This window comes from Mastigoproctus giganteus, chromosome 5 (assembly GCF_048544385.1).
Source record: "Mastigoproctus giganteus isolate SK-2022 chromosome 5, ASM4854438v1, whole genome shotgun sequence".
Taxonomy (NCBI): domain Eukaryota; kingdom Metazoa; phylum Arthropoda; class Arachnida; order Uropygi; family Thelyphonidae; genus Mastigoproctus; species Mastigoproctus giganteus.
This window is the reverse complement of record NC_143579.1, coordinates 62,164,378-62,181,332: the sequence shown is the minus strand read 5'-3', so window position 1 is coordinate 62,181,332 and position 16,955 is coordinate 62,164,378. Positions and strand designations below refer to the sequence as shown.

At 34.3% G+C, this 16,955-nt stretch overlaps 1 protein-coding gene across 1 annotated transcript in view; it reads left to right on the top strand.

The window, feature by feature from the left end:
- Window positions 1-16,955, top strand: part of LOC150085450 (focal adhesion kinase 1-like) — a 377,186-nt gene that overhangs the window by 180,009 nt on the left and 180,222 nt on the right. The window contains exons 11-12 of the mRNA XM_090374569.1: window positions 3,962-4,078; window positions 4,311-4,422. Coding sequence (XP_090230695.1) covers window positions 3,962-4,078; window positions 4,311-4,422 — 229 coding nt within the window. The remainder of the gene's footprint in view (window positions 1-3,961; window positions 4,079-4,310; window positions 4,423-16,955) is intronic.

Genomic DNA, 16,955 nt, shown 5'->3' with positions numbered 1-16,955 from the left:
GTAAGGACATTTAGATAGAAATGGAATTCTAAAGGATACACAATATGATTTTGTTAAGGAAAATCATGTTTATATCACTGATTTTGACACAATTATTCATGAGCTGTATGTAAGGAATAATTTCAACATTGCTTATTTGGATTTTAGTAAAGCATTTGACTCAGTCCCTTATGAGATAGCCAGTTGAAGAGAGCAGACAAGTTGGTGCTGGTGGCTTAAATGAAGGAGATTGACATCAGGTGTCTGATAGACAAAATGTTTTGTTTAAAATTTGTTTAAATTTAATTTCTGTAATTTTTAAATCTTATTTCAGTAATTTTGTGAATTTAATTTCTACAGTATTTTGTAAATTTAATCCTTAACTTTTCTGAAGTATTTCTGCTAACTTAAATTCTTTCCAGCAACTTCAGTAGCTTCATTTTAACTTTTCTAGTGGATAAAGTTTTGGTAACAATTTAAATTCTGTAATATATGGTAAATTTTAATTATGTAATCTTTCTTAAGTTGAAATTTTACCTTAAAAAATGGTTCTTACAAGATCCACTTTCATTAAAAAGACCAAGGACATTGTGACTCAGAGTCATGAGTTTGTTGCTTGTATAGCCTGTGGCATGTACTCTAAGGTCAGTCTAGTAGGCAAACCAGGCTAAACTGATGATTCTTTTCTTTGTGCCTGATGTAAGGAGTGTATCATTCTCAAATTAAAACAGTGCATGACTGGAAGAATTTGAGTCACTGAAGAAGCAGGTGCTTGCCCTAGAAACAAATGTAACTGGGAGCTCATCCAGTACTCAAGTATCTCATGCCCTGCCAGTTGAGAACCCCCCCCCACCCGATTCGGGTTCCAGAACAGAATAGTCAAGTGCATACTGCACTGGTTGAAGGTGAGCTAGTTTTATTGGGAGATTTTTTTTATTGTCAGGGAAATGTGTAACATTTTTTGTATAAAGATAGGGGGACCATAATTGGTGTGTGCTTACTTTGCATCAATCATAATATGGGAGCTGACATAATATGGGAGCAACAATTGATCATGTTACCAATAGACGGTCAGATTTTAAGGGGGGGGTAAAGAGAGCATTATTATTATTCATGTGGGGACTAATGATATTAAGTGACCATGACCTGATTATTTGTTGGATAAATATAGGTCCAGGCTGAAAAAAAAATGGCGTATGTACCAAGCATGCATGCATGGTAGATGGTTTTATGTAAAACAAACATTCTTTGCTTGGAAAAGGTTAGCAAAATCCAAGCCAATAGCCTAATTACCCATTTGATTGTAGCCATTTGAATGGCTTGGTCAAATGGCAGCTGCAAGAGGTATGATTTCAACGATACAAGTTACAATAATTTGCCTATGGCAGAAGCTGCAGATGACGTCATTTCTGCATCACATTTTTCGTGACCAATCAGATGTTTCACATCAAAAATTCCATGAATTTGGTCAGAATGTGTATGTGTCTGCAATTCTGCCTAGATGTGATAGGAGGGATTTTTATGCTGAAAGCCTTGTGGATTAACTCAAGACTTGAGGGAGTCTGCAAGGCCCTAGAGCAGAAAATTTTTTTATCAGCACTTGTAGGTAGAAGTAACCTGTTTTGTAGAGAAGACATTCATTTGAACATCTTTGTTCAAATGAATTGGATTTTTGCCAGTATCATTGAGGATACCTTAAGGGTTCAGGGAAACTGCTAGTTAGGGGTGAAAAGAGTAACATAGACCTGCATTTATATGATGATATTGGTCAAAGTAATGCTTGCCCACATCTCACGAATTCTTGTTTTTTGCTGCAAAAGCTGATGTTGGCAAAATGGTCTGAGTGTGGCATTGTTTCAAATGAATGGGAAGATAAAGCTAGTGAAACAAGACTAACTTCAAGGGGTGTATCAGGGTAGTAAACTATAGAAGAATACATGGTCTCAGTGGTGTCTACGGTAATGCTAGGCGTGTTGTTGATAAAATGGCTGAATTCAAACTCCTGGTTAGAACACTAATGCTGACATAATAGGCTAACAGAAACATGGTGCCACTTGGAAATTGGGGATGATGAGTTCCATTATGGTATGTATAATGTATTTAGGAAAGATAGGGAAGACAGAAGGGGTGGAGGGGTCATACTTCTTATCAAAACTGAGTGCGAAAAGAGCTTTCGTTGAATCTGAAGTTACTTTTTTTTTTTTTTTTTTTTTTTGATTTGGTAGTTGTTGGCGCATCGGCTTCTGTGGCCATATTGCACCTCCAAAGGTTTTTGCAGTACTTTGATCCAAGCCCGAGGCGGGAATCGAACCCGCGACCTTTGGGTTGCCGGGCAGGTACTTTACCCACTCGGCTAGCCCGGTCGGCTATCTGAAGTTACATCTGCCAGCATAGAATCTGTGTGGTGCAATGAGATAGTTGGAAAGCAAAGGAACAATTGCAGCAGGAGTAATCTACGGACTAGAAGATTAAGATTATGATGAGAGTCTCTAAATGCAGTTGGAATTAGCAAGCAAGTCTGAATGTCTTATTATGAGTGACTTAAATCTGCTCCTAATTGATTGAAATAAGTTGGAGGGAAATTCACCATGGGGTACAAAATTTTTAAATAAATTAGATGATTATGATTATCATTTGTACCAGCATGTTAGAGAAAATACTAGGGGTAAGAATATTCTTGACCTCATCATTATTAATTAATCAGATGATATCACAGGGTTTAAATTTAAAAAAAAAATTGGTAAGTAGTGATCATGCAGTTAGTTGGAAGATGAAATATGTTGCAGTAGGTTAAATGTAGAGGCATGGGTTTTAATTTCAGAAAAGTGGACTATGACAGTTTAAGGGGCTACATGGCATCTATTAATTTGGCAGATTTCAGAGGGAATGTGAATGCATTAGAATTATGGAATACCTTTGGATGCTGAGACCGATGAATATGAAGTTGCACAGTCTAATAGAGCAGAAAAAGATAGCATGGGAAATTTACAGAGGGATGAAAAGTACTGAAGCTTACAGCAGATACATGTTGAGCTGTAACAGTACCTCAGATAAAGTATTGAGGATGAGTATGAGAAAGCACCGGCTAAGAGGACAAGGAGTTTTTCATATATATGAATACAAAGAATAAAACAAGTTTTGAAAATTACAGTGTCTGGAGACTTAGGCACCTGTGAGGTGATCTGTTTAAGGTGTATAAGGCCTTGAATGGTTTGAGCATGCATCAATGCTGATGGGATCCTTTGCCTGAGAGGGCATAAATTCAAATTGAGAAAAGACGCTTGTAGGATAGATGTGTGGAAGTTTGCCTTTAGGAAGGTTTTTTTTTTTTTTTTTTTTTTTGGCTGATGCTGTATAAGCTTACTTTCTTGCATCATATGCCTTTACTAATGCTAATGAATATGGTAACATTTGAATTCTCACATGCAGTTTTCTCAAACAAAATTGCAGTTTCTTCATACAAAAATTTTTTTTTTTTTTTTTTTGCTTCATTTTCACATTTTGGGATGACATTGTAGTAAGTATTATTCATATTCAGCTTAACTCATTTTAAAAGAAAAGATCTTTTATACTTTCAAAATTTAAAGCAAAAAAGAAAGCATTTTGGAATCTAAAAACAAATCTCTGAATAACCAGAGAGAATCCAAAAACATTTGAAAGGCTCCCAATATTTTGTTCTCGACTCATTTGGATTTATTTAGTGAAATATTAGTGGTTATTTGAAACAGAATTTTTCATCATAGGAAATCAAAATGCCAACAGAGGTTTCAAACAGCTTAAATTGCAAACATTTCACTTATTATAGAAAAAATTAAAACAAAAATTTAATTTTTCTGTTGTGAAGTGGATTTGTTTTTATATTTCTTTTGTAATGTACAGGATTGTTATAAGTTATAATAGTTTGTTTTTCGTGTTGCTTTATAATATAGTAATATTTATATATATCAGGTGGTTTGACATTTTTTCTGAATGTTCTTTATAGCCCACTCATATGGCAAATTTCCAGCAAGTTCAGAATATTCATGCCATTCAAAATGACCATGATTTAAGCTCAGGATGTAAAGCTGTGCTTCAGTTAAAGATTGCAGGAGCCTCTGAGGTATCTCTCTCTCAAATATGATTCATTTTAGTGTTCCATTTTCCATCTTATGTAATTGGTTAGCAGTATTACTCTGGTGCTGAAAAGATATTCAGAGTGAATGTATATAATGTATTTAAATTAAAATTTAAATTGCATGCCAATTAATGTCTATTAAGATTTTTGCAAATAAGATTCAAGTTAACTATGCGTATTTTTATTATTATTTTTTTTTTTTTTTTTTTTTTATTAGATGTTAACCATTTCATGTCCATCATTAGCTGTTGCTGAGAGTTTGGCTGACTTGATCGATGGGTATTGCAAGTTGACTCATGGGACAAAAGTTTCCTTTTGGAACAGAAAAGGTAAAATTATTGCATAAAAACAAAGTGAAAAGATTAATGTACAAGCAGATTTTAGCTTTGCTTTTTTGAATAATTTAACCAGTTAGGTAGTGAAAAAATTTTTTGTAACGTATTTCTGCTGAAGTTTTCCCATATGCAGTAAACTTTCATCGTATTTCTTATTTTCTAAGTATGATGCATATGGCTATGACCTGGCAAATCATTGAGAAATATATTTTGGCAGTTGACCTATATTTATTGAGATTGAGAAAGCAGCAGTTGGTATAAATCAGAGCTTGAATTATGCTAACTTAATGTGAGCTTGCTATACTGACCTGCTTTGTTTAGAATTAATTGATAAAATTCCCAATTGTTGAAGTTTAAGGACAATTTTAAAAGTTGAATAACAGTATCCATTTAAGTGGGTATAACTGAAATTGTCATATTCATTGTACTGATTCTTTTTAAACCATTTTCCAAAATAATTATATTTTGTGTTTTATAATATTTAAAGCACCAAGACATATCCACGTTTGTGTTGGTACTGGGCATCCAACAATAAACCCTGCAATATGATAGTTCAGCTGGTTTCCAGAGGTCTGTACAAAATGTAGGAAAGGTTTGCTTGTATGCTGTCAATTGCTGTAATCCCAGTAGTAGTACGAATTATTTATAGAAAAGACTTATAGTCCTGATTATTTTTGTCATTAAGTTTTTAGCAAGAGCTTATGTTTTTTACCGTACTCACCTCTGAATCCGTATGATTCAAAGATATGAATTTTAAAAAGTGAAAGTTAAGTTAAAAATGCCCCAAGACAAAAAGGAGTGCACTTCTCTTTACTTAGGTTGTCATACATAATTAAAATTGTAATGTAAACCAAGTAACCAAGATTCTTGACAGGAGACTTTCATAAAACATTGTCAGGTGGTTATTTCTGAAAAAGAAAGTTGTTTTTATAGATGAAACTTAATTCCTAGGATGCATGGTGAGGCACTTTAGGTTTAATAATAACATCTATAAACAAACACACAAGCTCCCTATGGGATTAGTCTTATCAGCCCCACTTTCTGAAATTTATTTAGCTGCCATTGGATATCAAATTATTCGTATACAGTGGCAGACAAAAATACTGCATCACCTTAAAAAAAGTAACATTTGTAGTGAAACGTATAAGATATCGTTTGATTACAGTCATTTTGTTTGTCACAAGCAAAGGTATTGTGTCAGATAATGCTTCTATTGCATCAGCCGTTTCTGTAAATTTGCCGTTGGAAGGATATACACGCTCAGTATCCTGTTTTGCGGAGGTGTAATCATGACTCCGTATGTTCAGTTGACACCAAGAAAAAAAAAGTGTAGCGGTTGCTCAGTCCTAGGAAAGGTTTTCTATGTGTGCTATCGCTGATAAAATAGGCTGCCACCAGTCAACAGTATCCCAGCTGCTGAAATTAAAGCATGAAACCGGCGATGTGAAGAGAAGACCTGGATCAGACCATAAGAGAGTGACTATGCCTTCCCAAGATCAATATTTGAAATGGCTATGCCTTTGTAATCGCCTTGCTAGTGCTCCTGATCTACAAATGGACTTTGAGATGGCCTCTGGTGTTGAAACAAGTGCACAAACTATCTAAAGATCGGCCCAAGAAGAAGCCTTTGTTGACCCAACAAATGAGGAAGAAGTGACTTGCTTGGGCTAAAATGCACGTTTCATGAACAAAAGAGCAATGGGACACAGTGTCATTTTTTCTGACAAATCGAAATTCAACCAGCATGGCTTGGATGGGAAGCAATATATTAGAAGACTAAAATGAGGCATACCATCCTGACTGCATAATACCAACTGTAAAGTTCCCTGCTGGTCAGATGGTCTGGGGATGCATAACAAGCAAAGGGGTGGGGTGAATTAAGTTTATTAATGGAACGGTGAATACAGAAACCTACACTGATATCTTGGAGGAATGCCTGAAACCCGTTATTAGGGATCACCGCTCAGACGTTTTTCAACAAGACTCAGCACCTTGCCACACAGCAAAATTTGTAAGTTTTATGCTATTTAGATTTAATGATAGTTTGTCTTCTTGTCTCACAAGGCTTAAAACATACTTACCTCAATGTTTTCCCTTGTTTTTTTCCCTTAAGGTGCAGTCATACCTCAGAAATGCCGGCATTACAGTGTTGGACTGGCCTGGAAACAGTCCATATTTGAACCCTATTGAAAATTTCTGGTACATAATGTTGCCTAAAATTGCTCAGAAGAAGCCAACAAGTAAGATTCAGCTGCAGGAGAGCATTGTAAGGGTGTGGTACCACGAAATTGGGCAACCGTATATCCAGAAGTTGATTAACTCTATGCCAGATCATTGCAAGGCTGTTATTGCAGCACGAGGAAATATTGAGGACTTATTTTGCTAATTTACAGTACATAATACTATTACGTTAACTTTTAATTTCAGTTTGTACATGTAAATGCAATAAAATGTACATTTGGTTGTCACGATTGCCATTCGAGCCCGTGACCACCAAATACGGAGGATGCAGAAAGGTCGAGGAATCCTTGGCATTTGTGCCTTTCCAACAGCTGCGACCTTGGCGGTGGCATGGTTTTTTTATTTATTATTTTGTTCCTTTGGTCAATATATGAGGCATGGATGGGATGAGGAAATGTTTCAGTCTATTGTTTTTACTTTCTAAGTGATAATTTGTATTTATTTATTGTTTCCTTGTGGAGGTTGTTTATTTTTGATCTACAGTGCTTTTGTGAGTAACATGGGCTATGAGAGTTAAATAAAAATAGTTTAAATTTTATTATTTAATTCTTTGTAGTTATTCAACCCATCATCAATCATGTCAACTGCTGAAAAGAAAACGTTTCGACTGTATTAGTTTTATTGAATGCCCATTCAACTCAAGACAGCCCATGTGTCTTATGTGTAATAGTTCTTTTTCAAATGAGGCTATGAAACCATCAAGACTTTTAGATCGTTTAAAAAGGAAACATCTAGATATAGTTGGTAAACATATCGAATATTTAAAAATTTAAAACAGAATTTTGGGCAACATAACACTGTTACTTCCTTATTTAAGAAGAATGCACAAACAAATGAAGATTATAAAGTTATCAAAATTTTGGCTTTCATTTTATTTTATTTTGTCATTTCAACATACGGTTGGTGAAAAATACTTAAAATTATAAAATGAAGATGGAATGACTGTCTTATAAAATTGCAGAAATCATTGCAAAAACTGGTAATGTTCATACAGGTGTTATACGACCCACATTAGAGACTAATTTCAACAGTGTTGCATAAAAATTCTTCCAGCATTTTAAAAGCATTGCTATTGAGCAATGATTCAATTCGAAGACGAATCGATGAGATGTCAGTTAACATTGAAGACCAGCTAATTGACAAACTAAAAATGAGAAAATTTTCTATTCAGATTGATGAATCCACAATTACTGACAATAAGGCCCTTCTAATGGCATACGTTCATTATTTCAATGATGATTGTAAATTGCAAGAAGAGATGCTTGTAAAATCCATAGACGCTGACTATACTGGAGCATCCATTTTTGCTGCTGTAAAAACATGGTTTGATAGAAAAAAAAGTACCATTGGAAAAGTTGGTATCTTGTGCCACAGATGGAATTAGAAAATGTGAATTGGAATATCATTGGTTTGGCTGAAACAAGAAGAAGAAATGAATCACTTATAAGTTTATCAAGTGGAAATCTGCTGTACACCAATGGAAACAGTGAAAGGAGTGAAGGTGGAGTTGGGTTTCTGGTCCATAAAGATTTTAAAAACAACATTTTGGAATTCAAAAGTACATCACCAAGAGTGTCAAGACTAATACTCAAGATTTCTAAGAGGTACAAGCTAAAGATTATAATGATTTATGCACCAACATCGAGCCATGATGATGAAGAGGTTGAAGAAATGTACACCGAAATTGAGAGTCTTCTAGATGAGCAGAAAACCCACTACACTATTATTATGGGAGACTTCAATGCTAAGGTTGGAAAAAGACAAAACAGCGCAGAAAGGGGAACTATAGGAAATTTTGGAATTGGTGAAAGAGGTGAAAGACTTGTGGAATTTGCAGAATATCAAGGACTGTCAGTAATGAACACTTTTTTCAAGAAAAGGGTGAACAGAAAGTGGACATGGAAGAGTCCAAATGGATTAACTACTAATGAAATCGACTTCATCCTCACTAACAGAAGATATATTGTGAATGATGTTACCGTCCTGAATAAGGTAAATGTTGGAAGTGATCACAGAATGGTAAGATGTACACTTGATATAGATGTAGGAAAGGAAAAAACTGACTCGAGTAAATAATACAAAGGTCTTTGAGATAACAGAAGAGGAGAAAAAGCAGTATGTACTGGAACTTAAGAACAAGTTTGAGCTTCTGCAGACTGCTGAGGACCAAGATATTGACGAGGAATATTACAACTTTTTGAAAGTGATAAAGCCCAAGAAACCTATAGGGAAAAAGAAATCCAAAGAAGAAAAAATTAGTCAAGAAACACTTGTCATGATGAACCGAAGACAACAAATGAAAAGCAAGAAAAACACTGACAGGGAGAAAATTGAGTATACTAAGTTATGCAAAGCCATTAGAAAGAGACTCAGAGAGGATATAAGAAGATTTAACACAAGAAAAGTAGAACAAGCATTAAGGGAAAACAAAGGATTTAAATCGGTAGCCATGAGCAGTAATACAGAAAGACAAATGATACTGAACTGAAGAATAGCGATGGTGTACTTATAAACAGCAGAGAAGGCATAATTCAAATAGCAGAAGACTACTATAGAGAATTATACAAGGAGCAGGGGAATGATGCCAGCAGTGGGGAAGATGGATTGCAAAGTAGCAACACATACGACATACCCAATATTTTTCCTGATGAGGTAGAACATGCATTGAAGAAAATGAAGAATCAGAAAGCCCCGGGGGAAGATGAAGTTACTGTAGACTTGTTAAAATTGGGAGGAAGAGACATAACACAAAAACTGGCAAGGCTCTTCACAAAGTGCATTAGAAAAGGTGTGACGCCTAAGCAGTGGAATAATGCAATCATAGTTTTGCTGCATAAGAAAGGAGATAAATCAGAAATTGGAAATTATAGACCAATTAGCTTGTTATCCCACATCTACAAGTTGTTCACAAGGGTCATTACTAACAGATTAGAAAGAATACTTGATGAGAATCAACCGAAAGAGCAAGCTGGCTTTAGGACAGGATTCTCAACTATGGATCACCTTCACATCACAGCTAATGGAGAAAGCAAATGAATATAAAACACCATTATGCCTGGCATTTGCAGATTATGAAAAGGCATTTGACTCCATACAGCATAAAGCAATGTTTCGGGCACTGGAAAGACAAGGCATTGATACCCCATATATTATGATTTTGAAGAAAATATATGAGAGTGCTACCTCCTTTATTAGACTAGACAAAGACAGTAGGAAATTTAAAATTGAGAAAGGTGTTCGACAAGGAGACACAATATCTTCGAAGCTGTTTACTGCTGCCCTTGAGGAAGCTTTCAGAAGATTAGACTGGTCGCAGAAAGAAATCAATGTGAACGGAGAGTACCTAAACCATTTACGATTTGCAGATGACATTGTGGTCATAAGCCATGATCCCAAAGAATTAGAGGAAAATCTTAATCAGTTATGCACAGCTAGTAAGGATTTTGGATTAAAGATGAATATGGCTAAAACAAAAGTAATGATGAACAAGTATGCCACAGAAAGGGAAATAATGATTGAAGGAGCAGTAATTGAAAAGGTGGAGTTATATACTTATCTGGGACAAGTTATTAGCTGTAATAATGATAAATGGCTGGAAGTCAAGAGAAGAATAAATTTTGGATGGATAGCATTCAGGAAATATAGTCACATACTTAAGAGCAATATCCCAGTTTGTCTGAAATGTAAAATAATGAACCAATGTATACTCCCCACTATGACTTATGGAAGTGAAACTTGGGCACTCACCAAAAGAATGGAAGAGAAGCTGAGAACTACACAGCGAAGAATGGAACAGATCATATTGGGAATCAGACTGTTAGATAAGAAGAGAAACACATGGATTAGGCAACAAACTCAAGTAAAGGACATTCTTATCAAAACTAAAGAACTAAAATGGTCTTGGGCAGGACACATAGCTCGAAGACTTGATGACAGATGGACTAAGAAAATAACAGAATGGTATCCAAGAGGAGTTAGAAGAAAACCTGGAAGACAAAGGCGGAGATGGATAGATGAAATTCATGAGTTTGTGGGTAGTAAATGGATGGCCAGTGCTCAAAACAGAAGGAACTGGAAAGTTGCTGGAGAGGCCTTCATCCTGCAGTGGATTGAAAATGGCTGATGATGATGATTTCAAGGATTCATTAACCGCACTAATCAAGGGTTTCCTGTACTTATCTGGGACAAGTTATTAGCTGTAATAATGATTAATGGCTGGAAGTCAAAAGAAGAATAAATTTTGGATGGATAGCATTCAGGAAATATAGTCACATACTGAAGAGCAATAACCCAGTTTGTCTGAAACGTAAAATAATGAACCAGTGTATACTCTCCACCATGACTTATGGAAGTGAAATTTGGACACTCACCAAAAGAATGGAAGAGAAGCTGAGAAGAAGAGAATAGATAAGAAGAGAAACACATGGATTAGGCAGCAAACTCAAGTAAAGGACATTCTTATCAAAACCAAAGAACTAAAATGTTCTTGGGCAGGACACATAGCTCAAAGACATGATGACAGATGGACTAAGAAAATAACAGAATGGTACCCAAGAGGAGCTAGAAGAAAACCTGGAAGACAACAGTGGAGATGGATAGATGAAATTCATGAGTTTGTGGGTAGTAAGTGGATGGCCATTGCACAAAACAGATGGAACTGGAAAGTTGCTGGAGAGGCCTTCATCCTGCAGTGGATTGAAAATAGCTGATGATGATGATGATGATGCTACAGATGTTGCCTACCTCCATGGTTGGAAGACAGAGGTTTTATAGCCCACCTAAAGGAAGTATGTCCTGAAGGTTTTGCAATACAATGCATTGTGCACTGATATCATCTAGTTGCAAAAAATATTAGTCCAGTTCTTATCAGTTTCTCAGTATAGTTATTAAAACGATCAATAAAATGAAGTCACATAGCAAACATGATCGCCTTTTCAGAAAATTTTGTGTTGATAATGAGGAACAGTGTGTGAAGCTTCTTTTACATACAGAAGTCAGGTGACTTTCTAAAAGAAACTGTCTAACAAGATTTATGAAGCTTTTTGATATGATAATTAGTTTTTTAGAAAGCAAAAGAGACAAAGATTTAGCAAAGGAGATCAGCAAACACAAAAACAACATATACAGTGGACTGTCAAAGTAATGGCACACTGAGATTGGATGTATACATACAACACAGATGTATTGCAGTGCCGAAAAAGAAAAAGGCAAGTCATGTGATTACTGTATTTGTTTATGTTCGCCATTATCAAAGTGAATTCTGTACTAATATCATGAATTATACTGCTGTTTTACATTTATTTTAAATTGAAAATCCCTCACCATGGCTCCTAAAGTTAATAAACCTCATACAGAGAAGAAAAGGAGAACAACATTAAAGCTTAGTGACAAACTTGATATAATCCAATCTATTACATTAGGATCACCTGGAATGCTAATTCATATACCCACTTGTATTGTGTCTGTAAATTGTGTGTGTGTGTGTGTGTGTGTGTGTGTGTGTTGCCTGTTTGCTGGATAAAAAAATCCCAGTTTCTGGGGGGGGGGGGGAAACCTTGCTATCTACGTCTGATACCCACTAACTCAGCCACGGAGTGAAAAAAAGCCTATAAAAGTTCCTAGCGGCATCGATGGGATTTAACCCACCCCCATGTGGGGAGGACAATGATGATACCACTATGCTACCTGCGCAGACTAACTTGATATAATAAAAAAAAAATAGAACAGGGTGTAAGCAGAAGTGTATTAATGGCTGAGTATAACATTGGATTGTCAACATGTTTGTTTTTTAGGCGCAGTTAATACAATTGCATTCTTAATCTCTCTATTTCTTATTGGCCTCATTATTTCTGCATTAAATATGTTAAAAATAAAACTTTCTAGATAAAATCGAAATAACTGCACCTTGAATCCCTGAAGGTGCCATTATTTTGAAAGTCTGTTGTACTATGTGGCTTGGATTTTTCGGAAACTTAATGAAGTATCACTTCAACTTCAAGGGAAATTAACTATGATGATAGATTGCAAACATGTATTTAAAAGCCTTCACTGATAAACCAGAAATAATTGAAAGCAATTTAATGAGAAAACAATTTCATGGTATTCAAGAGTTAGCTGAAATCAATGAATCTCTCACCGAGAATGATCTTAAGAATTATTCAGATAATTTGTGTTCTTTAAAAGGTGAAATGAAAAACAGATTTTCCGATTTATTTTCTTTTGAAGTGAAGCCATGGATGTTGGATCCAACTGGATATGGTGCCGGGTCTGCTAATGAAGAAATTTAAGAAGAACTCATTGAATTAAAATGTAATGAAGAATGCAAATATAAATTCGAAAAAGGTGGAATGGCTGTGTTGTGGGAATCAAAAACAACTAAACTTCTTTATCCAACAATGTGGTCTGTAATGGCTAAAGTACTTGTTTGTTTTCCAACACCTTATATGGTTGAAAGTGGTTGTAGTTCAATAAATAAAATATTAACAAAGGAAAGAAACAGAATTGATATGTTCAAGAGGAGACATTAGATGTTTAAATGTTATTAAACTTACTAACATCATACCAAACATTGAACTTTTAGCCAAGAAGCATCAGGCTCAGGGATCCCATTGAATAAAGATAAGTATAAAGTATTTTCTTATTTAAAATTTTATGGGGGGGGGGGCGATTAGGGAAAAAAATGTCTAAAAAGCCTTTTAGGTGGTGATAATAAAAAAAAAAAAAAAAAATCGAGAAACACTGCTCTAGAGTAATTTTTCAGAACGTCCATTGGACTTCCTGCCCTTGATATTCATTTTTATTACAAATTCAAGGCATTCTCAACAAATGCTTAAGTCTATTGTTATATGGGTATATGGAAAATGCCTTGTATTCAGATCTGATTTTTTATGGGCATATTTCTCGAATTCCAACAAAATCTGGAATGCAGATAGAAAGTCAAAACAAACTAAAGGAATGTTTAGATTCACACTTCTCTGAGAACTAGTTTAATTTTTGAGTTTTTATTATTTTGCCATATAAGTTAATGTAAAACAAGCTAGTAGGTATTTTCATAAGAATATAAATTCACACAGATATATCCTGTGGACTATCTTTTAAGCATATATGGCAAAAATATATATTTAAGTTTTAAAATCGGTTTTTGAAAAACCGATTTTAAAACTTTTTTTTCTTCTTTTAAAGCATTTTTTCAATAATTTTATTTAAATGTTATTATTAGCTTGCACACAATTCCTTAACTGCCTAACCTAGTCATCTTAAAAAAAAAAAAAAAAGTCATGCCAACATTCGCTGAAGGTTACCATTTCGGTTATTGGGAAAAAGGCCAGAAATAATTTAAAATTATACTTTGTTATGCCCTCCATCCATAAATAAATAAATCTTATCTTATCTTCCTTCATGGATTAGACGATTCGCCTGTTCTGGTCTTGGCGCCTCCGTAGCGAGGTAGGCAGGAGCAGCAGTGTGTAGCACATACTTCTTGATTAGACCGGGGTTCGAGCCTGTGAGCCAACAAATACGGAGGATGCGGAAAGGTCAGGGAGTGACCACCGCATATCCCCAGAGCAATATGGCCTTAGTTGCTAATGCTCCTAAATAATAACAACAACAACCACTGTTCTGATCTCGAAGAGGTCTGCCCATCTTTTCTTTGGTCTTCCTCTGTTTCTTTTTCCTTTCGCTTTATGTGGGAATCTATTATCTTCCATTCTTTTTACATGTTCTTTCCATCTTTGTCTATATTCTATAATTTTTTCATTAATGTAGTAAATCTTTAATTCCTTTCTAATATTTTTGTATGGTATTTTATCTAATTTTGGACATCCTTTAATATATCTTAAAAATTTCATTTCTGCAGCTTGTATTCTATTAATGTCTTTGTTTTGGTATCCATGTTTCAGAACCATAAAGAAGTGTTGGTATTGCCATTACTTTGTAAAATTTCAATTGTGTTTCTTTCCTTGTTTTCTTAGCCAGAGTTCTTTTTGTTGTTCCACATATATTTTGAAATTTCGCCAATTTCTTGTTCATATCTTCTTCAACATCATATGTTATATCACATCCTAGATATTTAAAATGTTTTACTTGTTCTAATATTTTATTGTCTATAACTATTTTTGTTTTCACCGTATTTTTCCCCTTAAAAGCCATTGTTCTAGTTTTCATTGCTGATATTTTAACTTTATATTTTCGGTTATTTGGTTTAATTTAAATACTGCTCTTTGTAAATTATCTTCACTGTCTTGAATAATTACTTGATCATCTGCAAATAACAGTGTATTAATCCTATTCTTTGTATTTAAATATATACCTGTATTAATTTCTTCTTTCCATTTACATATCATATCCTCGATATATATGTTAAACAACATTGGTGACAAGCTACATCCATGTCTAACTCCTTGATTTATTATACTTTCTTCTGTTAATTTATTACCTGTATCTATTATTATTTTTGTTCCTTGATATAAACTCTGTATTATATTTGTAAGATGCTTTGGGGTATCCTTTATTACTCAATATGTCCCGTAGTTTTCGTCTGTTTACTCAATCAAATGCTTTTTCATAATCTATAAATGCTAAATGTGTTTCTAAATTAAACTATTTTTGTTTTTCTATTATTTGTTTTAATATAAATATATTATCTGTACATGATCTTCCTTTTCTGAATCCTGCCTGTTCTTCTATTAATATTTCATCAGAGATAATTAATTTTAATTCTATTATTTATTATTTTGCTATACATTTTATATACTGTATTTAGTATGCTAATCTCTCTATAATTCTTTGTATCGTTTCTATTTCCTTTTTTAAATATTGAAATAATTTTTGCTATCTTCCATTCTTCTGGTATTTTATATTGTTTCCAACATTTATTAAATAAATTTAGTATCCTGTCTTTTAAAAAACTTCCTTCATACTTGATCAGTTCTGCATTTATACCATCCATTCCTACTGCTTTCCTATTTTTTGTAGCTTTCAATGCCTTTTCTGATTCTTCCTTCATTATCAGATCTATGTCACTAACTGGGTGTAACTGTATCCCTTCTATTTGATATGTTGGGTCTTTCCACAATTCTTCATAATGTTTTCATAATTCATAAAACAATGTTTTTTCCATTGTTCTTCCTTTATTATATTTATTCTTGAAGTGTCTTTCTCTCTGCTATTCAAGTGTTCCATCATTTTATATGCCAAATTTTGTCTTCAGTGAACATCATATTCTGTTGTGCTTATAAATCTATCCCATGACTCTGCTTTAACTTTCCTTATTATATCTTTAGTTTTATTGCATTCTTGTTTATATATTTCTTCATTCTCACTTGTCCTGTTTTATATATATTTATCTTGTTTATCTTGTATTGCTTTAGCTATTTCTTCATTCCATATCTTTACTCCCCTCTTCTTATATTTTTCCTGAATTGTCCTAGTGTCTCTTTTGCTATCTTTTGAATTATATTTTGTATGTTATTCCATTCTTCTTCTATTTGTTTCATTCCATTCTTGTTCTATTTGTAAAACTCTCCGATGTTTTACTTATTTCGTCTTTAATCCTTTTTTCATATAAATTTTGTATACTTTCTTCTTGAAGTAGATATACTTTATAACCCAACTCCTCTTTCCCCTGTTTATTAGCTTTTCTCTTCTTCCATTTAGCCCATAACTCTATTTTTGAAGCCACTAAAAAATTATCTGAATTAATATCATATCCTCTGAACACCCTAGTATCTCGACATTGTTTTGCTAATTTTTGATTTAATAATACATAGTCTATTATTGACCACCACCGTAGCCGAGTGGGCAGGAGCGGGAGTGCAGTAGCACACGCTCTTTGAGTAGACCGGGGTTCAAGCCCCTGACTGCTGAATACGGTCGGTCTGCCAACCCGCACTGGACCAGCGTGGCAGATTATGGTCCATTTCCCTCAGCATGAATTGTTGAGGAGGCTTCCACCCTGCAGTGGGTTGATAATGGCTGCACTTTACTTTTAGTCTATTATTGATTGTGTACCTCTTGCTGACCATGTATATTTATGTATATCACGTTTTCTAAAAAATGTATTTGTTATCTTTAAATTATTAAATGTTGCAAAATCTCTTAATTTATATCCATTTCCATTTACTTTATTTTCTCCATAACATCCCATAATATTTTTTATTGGCTTATTCCCTACCCAAGCATTAGAACATACTGGTTCTCCAGGTTGGGGGTTGTGCAGAAGGCTGGTTACCTCCCCATGTAAAAAAAAATAAAAGCTCATAAAACTCAGAGGAAAACCGGACGGA